The sequence below is a fragment of the Haliotis cracherodii genome, unplaced genomic scaffold (genome assembly GCF_022045235.1).
Source record: "Haliotis cracherodii isolate W230 unplaced genomic scaffold, xgHalCrac1.p SCAF_3, whole genome shotgun sequence".
In the NCBI taxonomy this organism is placed as follows: domain Eukaryota; kingdom Metazoa; phylum Mollusca; class Gastropoda; order Lepetellida; family Haliotidae; genus Haliotis; species Haliotis cracherodii.
The window spans coordinates 71087652-71111511 of NW_027266286.1; the positions used below are offsets into that span (position 1 = coordinate 71087652).

The window sequence follows — 23860 nt, forward strand, 5'->3', positions numbered from 1 at the left end:
TGCAATTTGAATGACGTACGCTCCCGAGACCAGAACCAGCTGGTAACGCTAGCTCAGTTGGGTCAATCTTTGGTTGACGTTTGGAACAACATCCCCCAGGCTGATTTCATTCATCTGTTGGCTTCAACGCACATAGTTGTTACACCACCCTCTAATGGGGCGGATCGCTCTGTCTTCGGTTACATGGTATGGGTTTTGTCAGTGATTTACTGATGATAAAAAAACTGATTAGACGAATTGATGAAAAACTGATTAGACGAATTGATGAAAAACTGATTAGAAGAATTGATGAAAAACCTATTAGACGAATTGATGAAAAACTGATTAGATGAATTGATAAAAACAAACTGATTAGACGAATTGATGAAAAACTGATTAGATGAATTGATTAAATATTATGTTGATATTTTCAATAACATAACATTTACACAACTTTATATGAAGTTCTATTACATTTCAAAGTTTTAATATTTAACTCTAATGTTTTTTCCCATTTCCGCTGGATGAAATGTTTACTTCATAAAATGTGTATTTTGACCAAATCACAGTTTAATAGATTTACGTCTACCCTTTCCGTTTGGGTATTTAGAGGCCAGTCGTTAACACTGCATGTTAGCTTACACTCGGCTGTCCAAACTGTATCAGTGTTTCTTTGACACAATAATTAAACTTTTCCATAATATTGTCACTTTATTATATGTTGTTTGTGACATATACCCTTTCATATACAGGATGTTCTATCTTGACATGTGAGATGTATTCTTTCCCTTTGTATACTTTTGTCTTGTACTTTTCAATATTGTTTTCAAATAAAATCTCATCTGATGTTACTGCACGAGTCTTCCTAGTTTTCAGTGGTATATTTTCGTTTGTGAAACGTTTACTTAAAGTGTTTCATATTCCTTAAATAATGTGTTTGATTAGCATGTTTAGAATTTGGTAAGTAACAGAAAAGCCAAGATGCTTTATGGGTGACAACTTCTTCTTTCTAGTAATGAGTGAGTGAGTTAATGCTTTACGTCACATTGGCAATATTTCAGCCATATCGTGACGAGAAATTATACATTTTTAATACATATATTTTAAATAAATAAAAACATGTCATCGATGGACAGTAAAATTACTAGAATATCACAGATTAATATTTAAAACTAGCATACAACTATAAAAAGATTTCACTATAAATAACGGTACAATATAAAAAAGGGCTATAGATCGCCAGCAGCTGAAGGTAGATCACCATACTAGGGACCATGGGGACTTTAGCTTCCTGCATGGAACTCTTCTTTCTAGTATGTTTGTTTGTTGTTTAACGCCGCACCCAGCAATATTCCAGCTATATGACAGCAGTCTATAATAATCGAGTCTGGACCAGACAATCCAGGGACTGATATCATGAGGATCGATCCACGCAATTGGGATTCGATGATATTCATCAACTAAATCAGTGATCCTGGCCACACGATCCCGTTAGTCGCCTCTTACGACAAGCATAGTCGCCTTTTACGGCAAGCTTGAGTTGCTAAAGACCTGTTTTTTCTATTATAAATCCCGCTTGTATAAGGATCTTTACCGAAACGTCGCATCATAATAGAATAGTGAAGTTTTCTTCCATAAAATGTCTTGCCTTTACCCTAAAAATATTGGTTTGTTAAATAACTATGATTTCATTTTAGTTAACATTCAATTATGGTATATAGGCCAATGTCAATACTGGCATGATGCCTGGTAGTGGACTGTTCATATTGTGTCACGTTTTATCCCACCTCAGTTAGTTTCAATCCATATAAACGACATCTGGTGTTAACTGTTAACCCAAAATGATTTGACAACAACACTTTTGGTTAAACTCTTTCCACAAGTTATTGATCAGAGTTTCCATATAACGGGCTCAGTCAAACTCACAATATTTCTGTTAGAAAAGAAAGAGAACAATTACTTTTCTCACGGAAGTGATACTGCTGAAATTTTGCTGAAGGCTGCGTAAAAGTACACTCACTCACCTTTCTCAAACCACCACCTTCGTGCAGACTTTTTTTTATGGAATTGGTCATGCCGAAGGTGAGGCATATTTATCATCCAAAACTTGCTTCAACATGCGATATCGCTTGTGTGAGATTTCCTTGGAGATATCGCTACAATTAAATTGCATCTCTAGTCTTTGCAGACCATGACGTCACAATCAAATGTCATCACTAATTTCTCTGCCACTGAAGCTGCACTATTTACACTCAAGACATTTGTTACAACTGTGTACAGGGCGGTCGGCTAGCCTAGTGGTTAAAGCGTTCGCTCGTCACGACGAAGACCCGGGTTCGATTCCCGACATGGGTACGATGTGTGAAACCCATTTCTGATGTCCCCGTCGTGATATTGCTGGAATATTGCTGGAATATTGCTGAAAGCGGCGTAAAACCATACTCACTCACTCACGTGCTATTACAGAGTACGAAAAAGGAAGAAAGAGTTTTGAGGATAAATAGAATCTCACCATGGTGTCTTCCAAGTCGTAAAATATCAAGATTCGAACACTTGCTATCATCACTATTGGACAGTGATTCATAAACACATGCTGATGATATAGTCGGAATCGTACAATTGACTCAGCTCTTACTAAGAGTCGGTTTTGTCGCTTTAATGTTTTTCACAGTACGTAAATTATTCAGAAACGTACATTAGGTTGATTGGAAGCAATATGGGTTGTCTACAATGTGAAGTTTCGTATTCGTGGAGTCAGACACATATCCATAATGCATATATATATATAATGCCATCAATATTCTCTGTGGTATTCATTACACAGACATTGTAATAGCTCATGATCATCTATAAACTAACTCTGACATGTTCCATTGGCATAAATGCTGGCTTATGGTTCTTCGTAAAAGCCCCATGCATGAATCGCATAATGCATCCAGGTTCATAGTTGTGTTTTACATCTGTCTGATATGAAACGATTTGTTAGGGTGGTAGGGGTGAAAATAGTTTTATAAAATGCCAAGTGGTCTCATTACAATCAAGCAGTAACGTAGGGCGCCATTTTAGATTAATACGTCACCGTCTGTTTAGGTATACCTACAGTTTGAACATACCGAGATCAAGGAAACCCCACGAAGCACTGATGACGCCACGTGCACATAACAGGGAGGATCTTAATGTATTTATCTTTATCCGGGGCACGGTAGGCCCAGTCGTCTAAGGCAACGCGATTCGCTGTGCAGAGTTGCGTCCCTTGGGCATACCAGAAACCTATGATTGTGGGTTTCACCGAAGTGGTAAACGTCTGAGACCTGCATCACTTGGTGGTTTCCTCCCACAGATGACACGCCGCGATATAACTGGAATAGTGTATCAAGCGGCCTTACTCACTCTCTTTATCCACAACCTCGCATGTTTCGTACTGTTAAAGGTTTCCTGTTGGGCATGTAATTGCTTCGTAGTGTAGTGGACGTCGATGGTTCGATCCTCTAGGCGCGTCACACAAAAAGACATTAAAAGACGGAACTATTTTTCCCGCATGGCGGTTGGCATTTAGAACATTAGACAAGGATTGGCCGGCTCAGAGTCAGTATAATACACTCACATTCCATTTATTTAGCGGGCAGATGATACCAAACAACCACAAAGCGTATACTTATATTATTTTGCTTTTGGATTTATCAACTGTAACAACAAGTATATGTAGTAATCGAGTATATGCAGTCTCTATTCACTGATTACCAACATATATTATGAGAAAATGATAATTACATATTGCGTAATGACATACAAAAACAAAAATGCATTCGGTTTAAGATCGAACATGATTTTTTCACTGAGCTAAGAATAGCTATAAAGCACACATTGTTTTCTTGTTTAACATGTTTATGTATAGATAAACATAGATGTGCAACGATAGGGGCCCGCGACGGTGTCATGTCTGGCTCCCAACTGCACCAAATCAATAGCTCTGTCGCTCTCAACTGCCGACACATATGGCATGTCACTACTGATTTCTGGGATGAGGGGATGTTGTTCTAAATGTCAATGAAAGACTGGCCCAACTGAGCTAACGTTACCAGCTTGTCTGGTCCATCCCAGACATATTCTATGGGGAACAGGTCTGGAGTAACAGATGACCAAGGCAGTACAGCAATGTTATACTTCCTCAAAAAGTCTGTTACAACATGTGCAACGTGTTAGCGCATTGTTCCTATTGCAAGGCTCAGTTACGACCCTTCATTGTGCACAAAGGGTAGAACATCATCCCCAACGATGTCGTCCCGGTAGCGTACGCCATTCAAATTGCAATTAACAATAATGGTATATACCTTTATTTCAAGAGAAAGGTGGATTAATAATACATGAAGTAAATGATAAAATGGATGTAGTCTCAGCTAATTGAAGAGGCCTTGCCGCAAAGACCAAATGAAAAGAAGTCATGAATTTATATAGAAAAAGAAGTTTTCTATCATTTGTTTGCAAGATGTTTATATTTCCAAAGATAATGAAAATCTTATAAAAAATGAATGGGGACTTGATTGTGTTATTGCGCCGTACAAGTCAAATGCACGAGATGTAGCAATCCTTTTTTACAACAATTTTGAATATAATATACACAAGACTTGAGTTGGCGATAATGGTAATTATATTTTTTTTTGACATTACGGTAGATGGTATAAAAATTACGCTCACCACAGTGTAAGGTCCAAACTCCGATCACTCTTCATTTTGCAAAACATTATTTGAAAAAAATTATGATATAGTTAATGACTCCTTAGTAATATGTGGTGATTGGAACTTTGTTCTTTATCCTTCAATAGACTTACAAAACTATAAAGATATCAACAATCCTAATGCAAGAAGATCAGTTTTAGATAAAATTGAACCGTTGAACGTACCAGATGCTTTGCGAGAACTACATCCAAACAACAATTCATTTACTTGGTGGAAAAAACAACCCTCGTCAACAAGCTAGACGAGATGTTTTTCTGGTGTCTGAAGTTTTAATGTCACGGTTCATTCTTCAATCTTACCCGGCTACAAAACTGATCACTCCGCCATTGTTGCTTTCCAATCAACAAAATAAAGAAAAGGGAAGAGGATATTGGAAGATTAATACATCATTACTACGAAAAGATGAATATGCAGCAATGTTAATAGATATTTTAAACGAAACTAAACGTGAATACGCAGATCCAAAATATGATAATGAAGATATTAAAAATATCCCTGACGAAACTTTAGATCTTACAATTACTGATTCGCTATTCTTAGAGATATTTGTGATGAAAGTAAGAGGAAAAACTATCTCATATTTTACCCCCTTAAAAAAGTAAAAGAGAAATAATACAAAGAAATAGAAAATGATATATTGGAATTAGAAACACGAGTGAGAAACTACGTTAGTGAAACATTGTTATCCAAACTATCAGAACGGAAATCAGAGCTCGAAACAATTAAAGAAGAAGAAATTAGAGGAATTCAAATAACGTAATAGTATAGTGGTACAACAAAGGGTAGAAACCAACTAATAACTTTTGTCACTTAGAAAACAGGAACTATACAAACGAACTTATCAATACTATTATTACTGATTAAAGCAGTATGGCTGTATGGATAGGCTAAATGAGTTCACTCACATGTCCCGATTTGACCTTGGACTGGTACAACGCAGATTTTGAATGGTTGATATTACAATGTTTATTTACTCACTTATGCTATCGTGTATCAAACGATATATGTCCAAACCAAACAGCTACCCTCTTTCAGGCTTTCCCTCACAAGACCTTTTCCGTTTGGACGCTAATATTCAAAAACACTTCAATATCACAAACCCATTTTGGAACGACACATTAGACGCTTGGAACAAATATATAAAAACGCACGAAATAAACGAAAACGATGTTAATGAAATTTTAATGCAACCATTGTGGTACAATCATTAATGTAAATTTCCGGATTTCATTATCAGAAATTGGTATACGAGGGGTATTTGCCATGTAAAGGTTTTATGTGACTCGAACGGCTTTATTCCAGAGCTGAAAGTAATGTATGGCATAAACTGTACTTTATTAGACTATAACCATTTGCTCTTAAACATCCCTAAGCCATAGAAAGACCTTGTGCATGATTCAAATAATCTAAACACAATGCAACTAAACATTTCTTCCCCATGGCTTGATTTACTTAGACAAGCAAAGGTTCTAGGATATTGTATGACAACTTCATTTCATCATCTAACTTTCGAGGAATTTGTGAGAAATGGAAACAAGGGAACAAGAATTTAACAATCAAATTAATTGGAAATATGTATTTTTACAATATAAAAAATCTACAATAGATACAAAATTATTAGAATTCAAATTCACATTCCTACACAAAATTATATACAATAAAAAGGAATTGTTAACGATGATCTTGGTTGACAACAACCTATGTTCATTTTGCAATTCAGACATTGAAAACATTGCTCACGTCTATTTAGAATTTCTAGTGTTAAAGAATTCTAGGACGATTTTAATGCTTTCAAAAATGTTATTTTCGGACATGTTATCCTTAAAAAACAAGATATCTATTTTGGAGATACAAACAACATTAATATTAAATCACATGTTGATATTATCCAAAAGACACATTTACGTAACACATATTAAAAGAATAAACCCTTTTTTATGTCAGATAGAAATATACTGAAAGATATTTACCATGTCGAATTATATATTGTATATTTACACAAAAAAAGTGTTAGGCCGTAGGCCTATTACACAGAACTATTTACAGAGAGAGGGAGAAAAAAGAATTACCACTATTTTACATATGTATCCATATCCATACACATTCATACACATGCACATGCATATGCATATATACAAATATATATTTAGACTGTATGCAATGAACGAAGTCGAAAAGCTTTGTTAACGTAGACTGCTAGATTTCGTATGATTTTAAAGTTTGTGGATGACATAAGAGCATTACATTTATTTTTAGAAGGGGTTGTAAAATATTTAGGAGGAATGTATTCAGCTCTTAAATCACTATAAGCATTGCATATAAGCATAACATGATATTCGTCCTCAATCAGTGTCGACCATGTCGAGTTGTTCCTTGCAAAAAGAAACGGAACAATGATTTCTTTCCCTAAAAAAACCATAACGCTGACGGATTAGCTTACTTAATCTATATCTCTTACAATTATTACAATGTATCAAAGGTGAACTTATTGTCATATCACTTCCTGTACATTTTCTCATGATATTTACCATGTAATTTGATGCCTCTTATGATACGATGACTATGTACCCTCTGGAATGAACAAAAACAATCTAAAAATATATAGAGAGAGAATAATGAGTTGTGTTTTCCCAAGAGTTGTGATGCCACCCAATACAATGACACATCTCCCCCTAAACTGGCGACGTTGAGTAACCCAAAAACTCGCAAAAACGTTCTCCTTGACGCCAGTAGCCCTTTGCACGACCATTAGAGATGTCCAGATGAAACCTGGACTTATCCGTAAACAGTACACTGTCCGAGTCTTGTCTTCCGAACCTCAGATGCTGTCTACACCAAGCAAGGCGTACCCGCGGGTGACGTGGCCTTTGGCTCCGTCACGAGTTGACCTCAACCCAGGAATTGTCCGAGCGTTTATTGAGGCAATTTGGTATCTATTCCATAGATGCTGCAACGCAATATGGTTGTCTTGCTGACGTGACGTCACACATGGACGACCTGGTCGCGGCAAGTCATGACTGTTTCTCTGCTGTAGATAACAACTCCAAAGAAGATATTGTATTAACATTGTCTGTCAACTTCGTTTTACGCCATTCCTGTTTAGCAGCATGCCACGGCGTATAGATGTAACAAAAAGATGCATTATTTAATTTCAGAATAAATTTATTATATATGATAAACATATAATAATAACTTTATATGACGCACAGTTACTTTGTTTCGTTAGTATTTATGTAAATGGAATAACTATATCTGAAGATATTATATAGGTCACCATATAAACAATACTAAACAACATGCAAAATAGTAATTGCCTCTATTTGTTTTAAGTCTCAATGTCATGGGTAAATTAAATAACAATTCATGTGTAAATAGTATGAACTTGCATCGAATGTCCCCAAACTGACAATAGGGACAAACCCGATCATGGCTAAAACGTTCTCCTAGACGCCTGTAGACCCCTGAACGGTGGCTCAGTCCTCTAAGGCGCCGCGATTCGCTGTGCAGAGTTGCGTCCCTTCGGCACGCCAGAAACCTATGATTGTGGGTTTGAATCCCGGTACGCCCCGATTATGTTTCTAGGTTTGTCAGCTCCATACCCGTGTTCGTGGGTTTCACCGAAGTGGTAAACGTCTGAGACCTGCATCACTTCGGGCTTTCCTCCCATATAACATTATGCGTAATGTTGACTATGTACAAAATATAATGACGTGCTCTGATTGTATATGTCAGTGGTATACAAGTACAGCTTGCCATACTAAAATTGCATTATTATCATGATATAAATGACTTAGTCCATGCTTGTTGATCATGTAACAATACATAATAGCCATGACATAAGGGTATGGTTGTCCATGCTATTCGTAAGTACAGTGTACACGTTCAGTGATGTCTCTGATGAGATGGTAGACAGTGCGGGGGGCACGGGGGGCCCAGTCGTCTAAGGCACCGCGATTCGCTGTGCAGAGTTGCGTCCCTTCGGCACGCCAGAAACCTATGATTGTGGGTTTGAATCCCGGTACGCCCTGATTATGTTTCTAGGTTTGTCAGCTCCATACCCGTGTTCGTGGGTTTCACCGAAGTGGTAAACGTCTGAGACCTGCATCACTTCGGGCTTTCCTCCCACATTAAGCTGACACGCCGCGATATAACTAGAATATTGTTAAAAGCGGCGTTAAACCCAACTCACTCACTCACTCACTCACTCACTCACTCACCCACTCACTCACTGAAACAATGAGGAACCAAGCTGCCGAAACGCGGTCAATCATCCAAGTCCTGTTCGCGACCGACGTTGCTTAACTTCACCTGATTTGTGTCACATGACACAAACTTTCTGTCAATGAGATGTTTTTGTGTTTCGACGAACATCAAAATGTCTGGCAACTTCGTTTTGCGCCATACCTCTTTGCAGCATACCAACGGCTCGTAGACGTTGGTTTTTCAGCAAGCCGTGGCAGTGTGTAAGAGCAATTTAAATAAACGTGTTTTATCATCATCTTATAGGTAAACAATCTTTGTGTGCTGCATTTAAAGTTCACGTGTGTGAATATCATGCAATAAGCAAACTCGCAAACATCCAAATTGTGCGCTGTGCATGAATTTTCACGTGAAAACTGTGAATAATGAAAATCGAGAAAATGTCGAAATGAATATGTATTGAACGATACATTATTTAATTTAAGAATAAACGTATTGTTATTGAACTTTACATGAAGCAAAGTTACGTGTTTCATTAGTATGCATACGTATCTAACTGTAATTGTCTGGAAAGTGGGGATAACGAGGTTTCACTGTAAAATGTCTTGCAGTTGTTTTTGATGGATCTTTCCAAATAAGCTTTGATTTTCTTCAGGTGGTGCACATACTCGTTAAAAAAGAACTCTAAAAGAAACTATGTTTGCTGAACGACTTGGTTTCCATATAAATTCTAGGTCTAAACGTTAACGTTAAGTAAGTGTCATGTGTGAAACTCACACATTGCCTCTGTGTAAGTGCCTTCAGGACAGAACATTTGAGTATTTTTAAAACTCCTATTTACCACTGGCAAAGTTTTTCTTGCGCCTAAAGATGAGATATAAATCAAGTGACTTGCAAGAAGACTATAAAATGCATAACAAACGTGTTAGCTTATGCATATCATGGGAACTACATTTTACTCATCCAGCTGCTCCCAATCGAATATGATACTTCATACAACACCTTATAACCTATAACCGGATTCGTGCCTGCCTCCTGCCACATCACTGTTATTGAAGACTGGTGCTACATCGCGTTATCAGAGGCCGTCAGCTCATTGTCAAAATACCCCTTCTGATGTGGAGAAGGGAATTTCGTAAAGGATGCATTTAATACTCGCCGAAACTTGGAGAAAGGCATTTCTGTAGCCGTTCACGTGTGTTTTTGAAGGAATTGGTTACACAGTAATATGATAATACTGGAAAAATTGAATTTCCCGAGATTGCTCTGAAACAATTTTAGAAAAAGGAGTCAACACGTCCGGTGAAGAATTACTGTGTTGAACAAAACACGTTTATCTGTCGGAATCATCAAGCCAGTAACGTCATCAGTCCTCTCATCAAAAGAATCTCACAAGTTTTGACATTAGGAATAATCACACTGGCTGACGGAGAAACGACTGATCCAAGTCACACCACACTTACAGTGGGAATGAAATGTGTTTGTGTATTCGTGTGCATGGTGCATGCCTCTCAAGGGAGAAGGAGTGAACACTTGAGGAACACCTACAGGCATCCAGGAAGGAGGCTTACGCACGCCGGTATTTGTCATAATGAATAGCGCATTCGGAAATGTGTTTCAGCAAATGGATACAAACTTGCCAATATTTGCAGATGTGGATGGACATTTGAGCATGTATAACATATTGGAATAACACTCGCACTGTGACGTAGACATAACTCATTTCCCTTTTGATGAACAAATATGTAAAGTCAAGTTGGGCTATTACGTCGGGATATTTAACTTATCAACTATAGATACATCAATTTTAAATGCTTCAGAAAAAGATCATAGTGAATGGCTAATCTTGAATGTAAGTGCGTCCCATGAACAGTTCAGTAATGAAATAACGTTCCATCTGAAACGCCAAGCCTCCTTCTACGTATTGGGAATTGTGTTTCCCATGGTTCTCCTTTCCATCCTCAACTCCTTCGTCTTCCTGCTCCCAGCAGACTCCGGGGAGAAGATATCCTTCCTGGTGTCGATCTTTGTCACCTACGCTGTGTTCCTGAACTTTGTCAGTGATCTCATCCCAAAGTCAGACAGACTGCCTCGGCTTGCCTTGTATCTTGTTCTTGTTCAGTGTCACAGCACGTTGTGTATCCTGGCAACACTTTTCATCCTCAACAGACATCACAAGAAAGCCAATGATCTTTGTCACCTACGCTGTGTTTCTGAACTTTGTCAGAAACAAGAACCAGGATGACAATCAATACCCCGATGAAGATAACCACCAGAAACACGGTCAGGGCAAAAGGATGGAAAACATTTCAGTTCTTGACAGAACAACTAGACCCATGACTTTCAAGACTGTTGAAAGACGCCTTTTCTTTGTGTTTTTGGTTCTTGCAGCTGCCACACTACTCGTGTTGTTTGTTTAGATGATGGAGATGTGGAGAGACGACCAATAGGTTATGTAAAAGCTTCAATCTGTTTGAATAACCACAGGAAATCTTACAATTGTTGTGATGTTCTTGTGTTAATAACTACAAGACGATCGACAGCACTGGATTGTCTCATCAGAGACATTATTGAACGTACATTAGCATTGTACTAACTTAAGGCATGGATAACAATACCCTTATAACATGGTTATTATGTATTTGTACAAAAAGTGTGCATTAATGTGTTTACTGTACTTGAAAAAAACTGGCATGTAACAGAAAGAGGACGATTGCCAATACTTTGTCGGGATATAAACGTACTAAACGAACACAGGGCGAGGCGAAGCATGTCATTTTATATTTGTACATTGTAAACAATGCACATAAATATGATACGTCATATAAAGCAATTTACTTGAGATGTTCTGATATGCTTACTCTCTCACGCACGCACACGTACACAAGTACATACCTTTACAATGTTCTGATATGCTCATTCTAAAACACATGTACATACAATTACAATGTTCTGATATCCTCACTCACACACACAAACACACACACAAACACACACATACACACACACAGACACACACACACACACACACACACACACGCATACATGTACATACCTTTACAGTGTTCTAATATGCTTACTCTCTCACACACACACGTACACATGGTCATACCTTTACAATGTTCTGTATGCTCACTCACAAACACACATGGACATACCTTTACAATGTTCTGATATGTTCAATTCAAAACACATGTACATACCTTTACAATGTTCTGATATGCTCACTCTCACACAAACATGGACATATCTTTACAATGTTCTGAAGTGCTCATTCTAAAACACATGGACATACCTTTACAATGTTCTGATATGCTCATTCTAAACAACATGTACATACCTTTACAATGTTCTGATATACTCATTCTAACACACATGGACATACCTTTACAATGTTCTGATGTGCTCATTCTAAAACACATGGACATACCTTTACAATGGTCTGATATGTTCATTCTAAAACACATGGACATACCTTTACAATGTTCTGATGTGCTCATTCTAAAACACATGGACATACCTTTACAATGGTCTGATATGTTCATTCTAAAACACATGGACATACCTTTACAATGTTCTGATATGTTCATTCTAAAACACATGGACATACCTTTACAATGGTCTGATATGCTCATTCTAAACAACATGTACATACCTTTACAATGTTCTGATATACTCATTCTAAAACACATGGACATACCTTTACAATGTTCTGATGTGCTCATTCTAAAACACATGTACATACCTTTACAATGGTCTGATATGTTCATTCTAAAACACATGGACATACCTTTACAATGTTCTGATATGTTCATTCTAAAACACATGGACATACCTTTACAATGGTCTGATATGTTCATTCTAAAACACATGGACATACCTTTACAATGTTCTGATATGTTCATTCTAAAACACATGTACTTACCTTTACAATGGTCTGATATGCTCATTCTAAAACACACATGTACATACCTTTACAATTTTCTCATATGCTCACTCACACACACATGGACATAACGTTACATTGTTCTAATATGCTCATTCACACACATGGACATGACGTTACAATGACCTGATCTGCTCATTCACTTACATGGACATAACGTTACAATGTTCTGATATGCTCATTCTAAAACACATGTACATACCTTTACAATGGTCTGATATGCTCATTCTAAAACACATGGACATACCTTTACAATGGTCTGATATGCTCATTCTAAAACACATGTACATACATTTACAATGGTCTGATATGCTCATTCTAAAACACATGGACATACCTTTACAATGGTCTGATATGCTCATTCTAAAACACATTTACATACCTTTACAATGGTCTGATATGTTCATTCTAAAACACATGGACATACCTTTACAATGTTCTGATATGTTCATTCTAAAACACATGTACATACCTTTACAATGGTCTGATATGCTCATTCTAAAACACATGTACTTACCTTTACAATGGTCTGATATGCTCATTCTAAAACACATGTACATACCTTTACAATGTTCTGATATGTTCATTCCAAAACACATGTACATACCTTTACAATGGTCTGATATGTTCACTCTAAAACACATGTACATACCTTTACAATGGTCTGATATGCTCATTCTAAAACACATGTACATACCTTTACAATGTTCTGGACCGCCTCCGTGATCTAGTTGTAGAGCGTCCGCCCGGAGAGCGGAAGGTCCGGGGTTCGATCCCTGGCAGCGTCATGTTGTTACCCTGTCTGGCGCTCGGCATTAAGCGGCTAAAACAAGGACTGGTCGGCTCGGAGTCAGTATACTGTGTCTGAATGGGGTATTCATGTTAAACTGCGGCATGGTATCTATGTGAGCTAGCACTACAAATCGGCATCAGTCCGGACTAGTACAAGCAGCCACATAAACACACACACGTACATGCACGTCGCTATATAAGTGCAATAATCTTGGACGCGACGTTAAACCCCATTTCACCTCACCTACAATGTTCTGATATGCTCATTCTAAAACACATATACATACCTTTACAATGTTCTGATATGCTAATTCTTAAACATATATTCATACCTTTACAATGTTCTGATACGCTCCCTCACACACATGGACATAACGTTACAATGTTCTGATACGCTCCCTCACACACATGAACATAACGTTACAATGTTCTGATACGCTCCCTCACACATATGGACATAACGTTACAATGTTCTGATACGCTCCCTCACACACATTAACATAACGTTACAATGTTCTGTTACGCTCCCTCACACATATGGACATAACGTTACAATGTTCTGATACGCTCCCTCACACACATGGACATAACGTAACAAAATGTTCTGATACGCTCCCTCACACACATTGACATAACGTTACAATGTTCTGATACGCTCCCTCACACAGATGGACATAACGTTACAATGTTCTGATACGCTCCCTCACACACATGGACATAATGTTACAATGTTCTGATACGGTCAGTCACACACATGAACATAACGTTACAATGTTCCGATACGCTCAGTCACACACATAACTATAAGTGGTGGCCAGCCCTGGTTCCGTCCACTGTCTGTCCTGTGTGCCACTATTTTTACGGCAATCTAGTAATTGCTGTACGACTGCACCCAAAGTGTCCAGAGACGGTGCTATGTTTGGCTCCCAACTGCAGCATACCAATGTCACTTTCTCTCTGTACTGCCGATACACGTCATGTTAGTATTGATTTCTGTACGCCTTGTGCATTGATGAATGAGTTGTCTTTCTACTCATGTACATCCCGCGGTCATATTGTGTGTGCACTTTCATCAAATAATGACATTTTACACGGAATTCCGTGAACTAAATGTGCCAACGCCAGAAAATAATCATTCTCGAATATACACCAACACAGAGTTTGGCGAAAAAGACAAAAATAGCGGTGAAAATTAAATAAATGGTTCACTGTAAAACAGTGATGATACCAGGTATTCACAAAAAAGAGTAAGCATGTCTTGCCGGTAGGCCCCGCCACTCACACAATGTGCCAAAAAAATGCTCTTTTGGTATGGTTTCATTTACTCGTCCCCGCATCTAAAAACCACGTAAACAATTACGTAAGTATTACAACACTAAACTGTGACAATTTGATGCGCCACTAGTCGGCGTGATTGCTGATTCGCCGCTGATTATAATTGACACAAATGAGGTTCGCTAACCTGAAACTGTAATTTAATAATCACGGGATTATTACATGGGTTTGATTCACTGCTGTTGGTGACTTCCCCTGACTAGTCTGTAACACGTTCGTTACACACAGAAAAAAAACTTGTTCTCTCTTGTCGTTAATTCTGTATACAGAATTCGATAAATTTTATGTTATGAATATTGAATCAGTTGTTTGTAGCTTAATGTGAAAGGAAAGAGTAAATGAGTATCCAATTGGATGATGATGAATAGACCATGGATGATTATATATATATATATATATATATATATATATATATATATATGTGTGTGTGTGTATGTGTGTGTGTTTATACGTATCCAACTGCAATGATATATACTCACATATATATATATATATATATATATATATATATATATATATATATATATATATATATATGTGTGTGTGTGTGTGTGTGTGTGTGTGTGTGTGTGTGTGTGTGTGTGTGTGTGTGTGTGTGTGTGTAATATCAAAAAGGGACCATGGATGGTGAACAATTTGGTTTCCTATTCATTTCTAGATCTTTGTAGTAAGTGCTATGTGTGAAACTCACATGTTATCTGTGTGTAATTAGGACAACCTTTGCCTGATGAATATAAAATTGGATGTACAACTGAAGAACGTTATTATTTCTTTAATCAAACATGCTTGGAATGCTAATTTTCCCCAGGCCTAGTCCTTCTTTTTACAAGAATAAGTGCGATAATCAAGTGAACTGCAAGAAGACAACACAGTGCTCCACACATGTGTTAGGTTATACATGTCATGGGAATACATACATTGACATTTACTGCCGATCGAATATGATGCTTTAGTTATCATACATAGCACATTAACCTGACTTTGTGCCTGCCTCCTGCCACATCACTGTTATTGAAGACTGGTGCTACATCGTGTTATCAGAGGGCGTCAGCTCATTGTCAAAATACCCCTGCTGATGTGGAGAAGGGAATTTCGTAAAGGATGCATTTAATACTCGCCGAACCTTGGAGAAAGGCATTTCTGTAGCCGTTCACGTGTGTTTTGGTGGAATTGGTTAGTCAGTATTATAACAATACTGGAAAATTGAATTTCCCGAAGTTACTCTGAAACAATTTTAGATAAAGGAGTCAACACGTCCGGAGAAGAAATACTGTTTGGACTAAACACGTTTGTCTTTCGGAATCCTCAAGCCAGTAACGCCATCAGTCCTCTCATCAAAAGAATCTCCCAAGGTATGACATTAGGAATAATCACACTGGCTGACGGAGAAACGACTGATCCAAGTCACACCACACCTATAGTGGGAATGAAAACTCTGTGTTTATTCGTGTGCATGGTGCATGCCTCTCAAGGGAGAACACTTGAGGAACACCTACAGGCATCCAGGAAGGAGGCTTTAGCAAATTACCCTCGGAATGTAATCACATACGAGTGTCTGATGCCAGATCTTAAGTTTGTGCCATTATCTATAGCTGGTCTTGATGAATTAACTCAAACTTTCTCCTTCACTGCGATGTTTAGCTTCAAGTGGCAGGACCCTAATTTGAAACTAAATGTGAACCTGAGCGAGTTTGACTGGGAAAATAAGAATGTGCTTGTTTCCTACACGTCACAAGAGATTCGCACGCCGGTATTTGTCATAATGAATAGCGCATTCGGAAATGTGTTTCAGCAAATGGATACAAACTTGCCAATATTTGCGGATGTGGATGGAAATTTGAGCATGTATAACATATTGGGATTACAGACGCACTGTGACGTAGATATAACTCATTTCCCTTTTGATGAACAAATATGTAAAGTCAAATTGGGCTATTACGTCGGGATATTTAACTTATCAACTATAGATACATCAATTTTAAATGCTTCAGAAAAGGATCATAGTGAATGGTTAATCTTGAATGTAAGTTCGTCCCATGAACAGTTCAGTAATGAAATAACGTTCCATCTGAAACGCCAAGCCTCCTTCTACGTATTGGGAATTGTGTTTCCCATGGTTCTTCTTTCCATCCTCAACTCCTTCGTCTTCCTGCTCCCAGCAGACTCCGGGGAGAAGATATCCTTCCTGGTGTCGATCTTTGTCACCTACGCTGTGTTCCTGAACTTTGTCAGTGATCTCATCCCAAAGTCAGACAGACTGCCTCGGCTTGCCTTGTATCTTGTTCTTGTTCAGTGTCACAGCACGTTGTGTATCCTGGCAACACTTTTCATCCTCAACAGACATCACAAGAAAGCCAATGATGATGCCAAAGAACATGAGAACAGAAACAAGAACCAGCCTGACAACCAATACCCCGATGAAGATAACCACCAGAAACACGGTCAGGGCAAAAAGATGGAAAACATTTCAGTTCTTGACAGAGCAACTAGACCCATGACTTTCAAGACTGTTGAAAGGCGCCTTTTCTTTGTGTTTTTGGTTCTTGCAGCTGCCACACTACTCGTGTTGTTTGTTTAGATGATGGAGATGTGAAAAGACGACCAAAAGGTTATGTAAAAGTTTCAATCTGTTTGAATGATCAATGGAAATGTAAAACTCGTTGTGATGTTCTTGTGTTAATGACTACAAGACGATCGACAGCACTGCACTGTCTACCAGTGGGTGAGTTTGGTTTAACGCCGCTTTTAACAGTATTCCAGTTATATCGCGGCGTGTTAGCTTAATGTTGGAGGAAGGCCCGAAGTGATGCAGGTCTCAGACGTTTACCACTTCGGTGAAACACACGAGCACGGGTATGGTGCTGACAAACCTAGAAACATAATCAGGGCGAACCGGGATTCGAACCCACAATCATAGGTTTCTGGTATGCCCAAGGGACGCACCTCTGCACAGCGAATCGCGGTTCCCTAGACGACTGGGCCCCCCGTGCTCCCCGCACTGTCTACCATCTCATCAGAGACATCACTGAACGTGCACACTGTACTTACGAATAGCATGGACAACCATACCCTTATGTCATGGCTATTATGTATTGTTACATGATCAACAAGCATGGACTAAGTCATTTATATCATGATAATAATGAAATTTTAGTATGGCAAGCTGTACCTGTATACCACTGACATAAACAATCAGAGCACGTCATTATATTTTGTACATAGTCAACATTACGCATAATGTTATATGTTATAACGCATGGAATAATGTATTTATTTGACAATACACACAACAATCATAGATATTATGTACAATTAGCATGGGAACAATTCAATTATATCTTGAACATAATACAACATACCTTTGTGTTTAGCATGACGTGAGGAATGTCCAAGGTATCGCAGCAAATTCCCACATGTTACTTTGTTCTGATATGATCATTCACACATTTCGACCTATTGTTACACTGTTACACACACACACACACACACACACACACACACACACACACACACACACACACACACACACACACACACACACACACACACACACACACACACACACACACACACACACACACACACACACACACACACACACACACACACACACACACACACACACACACACACACACACGGGGACATAACTTTACGTTGCTCTGGACATTCACCCAAATGTACATAACTTCACACTGTTCTGATCAGCTCATTTACACACATACTGTACCATATTTTGCTATATTAGGTCTCACATCTTGACAATGTTCCCATAAGGATAATTCATTGCAGTGGACAATGTGTTACTAAATGTTATGATATTCAGATTCATACAAGTGGACAATATGTTACTAAATGTTCTAATATTGTGATTCATATAAGTTGACAATGTTTTGCTAAATATTTCAGATTCAGATTCAAACACGTTGACAATGTGTTACTAAATGTTCTTATATTTCTAATCAGACAAGTGGACAATGGGTTACTAAATGTTCTAATATTGTTATTAATACAAGTGGACAATGTTTTACTAAATGTTCTAATATTCAGATTCAAACAAGTGGACAATGTGTTACTGAATGTTCTAATATTGGGATTCATAGAAGTGGACAATGAATTCCTAAATTTTCTTATATTGTGATTCATAAAAGTGGACAATGTGTTGCTAAATGTTCTAATATTGTGATTCATACAAGTGGACAATGAATTCCTAAATTTCTAATATTGTGATTCATAAAAGTGGACAATGTGTTGCTAAATGTTCTAATATTGTGATTCATACAAGTGGACAATGAATTCCTAAATTTCTAATATTGTGATTCATAAAAGTGGACAATGTGTTGCTAAATGTTCTAATATTGTGATTCATACAAGTGGACAATGAATTCCTAAATTTCTAATATTGTGATTCATAAAAGTGGACAATGTGTTGCTAAGTGTTCTAATATTGTGATTCATACAAGTGGACAATGAATTCCTAAATTTCTAATATTGTGATTCATAAAAGTGGGCAATGTGCTACTTGATAAAAATATCAAACTTTGAGATTACTGACTGAATGGGATATGTGTAATTCTGTACGGAGTGAGTGAGTGGGTTTTGTTTACGGTGTTTTGAACAGTATTCCAGTTATATCACGCGTGTCAGCTTAAAGTGGCAGGAAAGCTCGAGGGGAAGCAGGTGTAAGACGTTTACCACTTTGGGGTAATTTGCACGCACGGGTATGGTGCTCACAAACGTGGGAACATATTCAGTTTACAGACTGTAAATGCTAGAACAGTTAACTACCACAACTCATTTTACCCGACACACTGCGAATGTGGAATGAATTACCGGATAATGTTCAGTCAAAATATACTGTAAATGACTTCGCTAAATGTATCACAAAGACAGAAAATCCTAAAATATTTAGCTTTAACTTAGACTATGGTACCCGTTTCTGTCAAATTATCCATTGCCGCCTCAGATTAGGATGCAGTGATTTAAATGCACACAAATATCATGGACATATTCATGATTCTACTACCTGCTCCTGTGGATATCATCATGAGTATCCTACACATTACTTCTTTTCATGTCGCAACTACTGCAATCTTCGGAACAATATGTACTACTATATAAAGGGATATGGATTCAGTATTATTTGGAAATGCAACAACTTCTACTGATACTAAACTTGCTATTGTACAATCTGTCCATTTGTTCATTGCAAAATCTAAAAGATTTAAAATCTAAATATGTCTTCAAAACGATTAAATCGATCAAGTAGTTGTGTGATATGCTGGTATGCTGTTTGTTTATGTACAGATATATATATGCGTGTATTTGTGTATTTGTGTGTGACTTGTATATCATCATAATATTTATTTATATTTAATATAATAACAGTAGGCACAATCAATCTTAATTATTAGTTTATGTTCAGTTTACTCTTATTAATTGTAGGGAGAGGTGTTTAAATAGGTTGAACCTGTTCACCATTCCCATTCCTTTTTCTTGGAAATAAATATTGTTTAAATCATTCAGTTTACAGTTTCATTACATTCGTTTCATACCGAAAACCGAAAACACAGTCAATCGTTGTAGTCAAACACCATCTTTTCTCAACAACAATTCAATGACAAAAGATCTTATAAAACACAGCGGATACAGACTGCTTAGTTTAGAAACACACCTCCAACGTTAGAAGCCAATCAACGCAGTGTAACGTCAAGGTTCAATGAGCCTGTCAATCAAGTTGCTCCGCGAGCGTCAGCATACATATACGTTTGTTTGTAGTTTGCACTCATCAATATTCCAGCTGTATGACGGCGGTATGTAAATGATCGAGTCTTCGTGTGACAATACTGAGTGATTTACATCATGAGCACAATTGGAGTTGGCAAGTTTGACATCTTGTCTGTTTTCCTGTTTATGTATCCGAAGGGATTTTGTGTTAGATATGGTCCCCGCTACCTTATGCCGGTAGTTAGAGGCGGTTTAATGGCTCGAGTGGTCAGGCCAGAATAGGGAGAGAGGGTGACGAATGAGTATTTGATAACTGACGATTAAAAGCAACCGCAGAGTTTCGGCTACGGGTTTATAGTCACCTGATAATGAAATATCATACAAAAATAGAATGTTTACACATAGTGATCTGTGAAGATCCAGGGTAGAATAGGTCTTCAGCAACGCATGCTTTCCGTAAAAGGTGACAATGCTTGGTGTAAGAGGCGACTAACGGGATCGGGTGGTCAGGCTCGCTGAATTGGTTGATGCATGTCATCGTATCCCATTTGCGTGGATCGATGCTCATGATGTCAATCACTGGATTGTCTGGTCCAGACTCGATTACTTACAGGCCGCCGTCATATAGCTGGAATATTGCTGAGTGCGGCGTTAAACAACAAACAAACAGACAAACCAATCGAATACATGGTGGATATATAAGCGTTGTATCGACACGACTTAAACAGTATTGACTGTGGACCAATCGTGGGGCCTGTATCGATACTGGTCAGCATGTCACGCGGGGCCTGTATTGTAAGGAGAAATCTGATTGGCTGAGAGTTGGGTAACGCAGAACCCCAAGATTCCCACGCATTTAATAGTACATTGAGTCAGCACAATCACAACTGTTTGCATTGAGGAACAGGCTGTTCCTGTGCAAGCACTTACTCATGCCCGTATCAGTGCAAGTACTTGCCTAAAGCATGGGGTCACATTATATTTGAATTAAATTTAAAATCTCAACGCCAGAGAATAATCAGTCTCGATTATCTGCCGAAGCAGATTCCTGAGCAACCCAACATAGCTATGTGTTGTTATTTATTTGTATTACAGTTATGAGGTGAGGTGAAATCGGATTTAATGTCACTTACATGGTGATGTGCGTGCGTGCGTGCGTGCGTGTGTGTGTGTGTGGTTGCCTGTACTAGTCTGGACTTGAGCGGGTTTTGTGGTACTAGCACTTAGATACAATGCCGCAGTTTAACATGGATACCCTCTCAGACACATTTTACAGGCACCGAACCCTGAATAACGAGTGCAAGGCAGGATAACAAGTACAGTAAACTACGGTTATAACGAACACGCTTATAACGAACTGACGGATATAACGAACTAACATTTTAGTTCCGACTAGTTGCTGTAGTTATGCTGTATATATGCTTATAACGAACTACGGTTATAACGAATTAAAAATAGTAGTCCCTTTGAGTTCGTTATAACCGTAGTTTACTGTACCATCTTTTGGTTAGACGCGGCCAGGGATCGAACCACTATTCTTCAACCCTCCGATCCACTATCACCAGGAGGCGGGCGTATCTGTTAGGAGTATTTTTTTCTAAACCAAGATATCAACGGGTACATGTGACTGAAGGTTGAGGGTGGGTCTTTTATAAAAGGTCGGGTTGGCCTGAGTGTCGGCATCACAACTATCACAAGTTGATTTAGGGGGTCGTAAAAGGTAGAGTTATTTTAAAACTTTCGATTTTGAAAAAAGGGGAAAAAAGAAGGATGGAACAAAGCAGTCAACTGGAAGGGCTTCTTTTTTTAGTCTAATCACATAAAACTAATTTTGTTACTTGTGAAAAAATATTTTAAATTAGATTTCTAGGTACCTAAATATATATAATGAATTAGCATTGAGTTGATGTAGTGAATAATGTCACACGGTGTATAAATGAAATGTTATACATAAAAAGTATTTTGAAAACCTAATTCACAAAACTGAATGTTTCTAAGCATTTTTCAAACGATGCAACACTTTCTGTAGATTTTAAGGAAACTTCCGAGGTCAGCTAGTTTCCAGTTTTGAATTTTGAGATATGTTATGTTTTCATTCTGGTCTTACCTATTTGGGTACCATTGTTACGATAGTATTAAGTACTACTTTACAGTCGCCGATACCAATAGTTAATAAATACGATTCAAGCGGATATATGCTGAATTAAAGGTTAAAATTATGATTCAAGATAGCTATATTCAGAGGTCCTCCAACCCTGTAGCGTGTGTTAGAGGGTGGACAGTCAGATATATCATTCTGTCATAATGTGTCTGTGTGTCGGAAACCTGTTTTCATATACAGTCGCCACCCCGTGTATCAAAGTGCATGTCATGTTCCTCTCGAGGACATATCAGCATGTCAAAAAGTAGGCTTTGTCGCTTTTGTTGATACACCGACGCTATGACTGTTTATCTTTCAATTGTAGTATAGAGCTGTGTTGAACTAAGCCGGTAAATTTCTCCTGGCCATGAAACAGAATCGTTCGACGGAAATGTTGTAGTGAATTCAATAGCCGCGTCAACGCTGTTATCAATCTAGCTATTTGCACATGTAAAGGTATATTCAGGAGGGGACAGAGGGGATGTGTTATGTCGGGGAAAGTTGGATATAATACAGGCAATCCACATACAGCGTCGAGGCACTGTTCCGTAGCGGCGAGGTGATTGTCGTCTGCTCAGATCATGATCGTCTGCATTGGGAAAATGGTACATTTGTGAAACACTGTGTCACAATGACGTGTATATGACAACACCTTTTCTACGGATTTATATCATTATTCCGTGGCAAGTGAGAATCAAGCAAACGGGATAAAATTCATTCAAACTGAAGTCGTCTGCCTGTGGATTTGTGCGTGATATAACTTGAACAAGTTATACAGGCGTTCATTCAGACATACAGGATTATATCACGATTGGGCCATGTCATTCTGGATATAACCGACCTGAAATCCAGTAATTATTTGATGAAATGTGTGACATAATTTACTCTCACAGCGTTCGAGGGAGCTAATCCAGCGTGATGTAAAATGGTGCAGAAAAGTGCATGTTTCATAGCAAGGTCCTTAACAAAATGTCTCCCTGACATTGCAGTTGTATGTGTGTCAGT

The 23860-nt window shown here is 38.1% G+C and overlaps 1 protein-coding gene across 1 annotated transcript; it reads left to right on the plus strand.

The window, feature by feature from the left end:
• The first annotated feature begins 10858 nt into the window (after nucleotides 1–10858).
• LOC139475674 (uncharacterized) lies at nucleotides 10859–17567 on the plus strand. The gene is made up of 4 exons (XM_071258863.1): nucleotides 10859–10992; nucleotides 11144–11199; nucleotides 16228–16739; nucleotides 17034–17567. The coding sequence occupies exons 1-4, from the start codon at nucleotides 10859–10861 to the stop codon at nucleotides 17565–17567; spliced, it is 1236 nt and encodes a 411-aa protein (XP_071114964.1).
• Nucleotides 17568–23860: the final 6293 nt, after the last annotated feature.

Bases quoted from the DNA above. Each gene is read 5' to 3' on its own strand.
- LOC139475674 (XM_071258863.1), top strand. From the start codon at position 10,859: ATGGTTCTCCTTTCCATCCTCAACTCCTTCGTCTTCCTGCTCCCAGCA. The intron at 10,993-11,143 runs GTCAGACAGACT...GAACTTTGTCAG, and splicing joins GTCAGTGATCTCATCCCAAA to AAACAAGAACCAGGATGACA. The intron at 11,200-16,227 runs GTCAGGGCAAAA...AAACAATTTTAG, and splicing joins AGATAACCACCAGAAACACG to ATAAAGGAGTCAACACGTCC.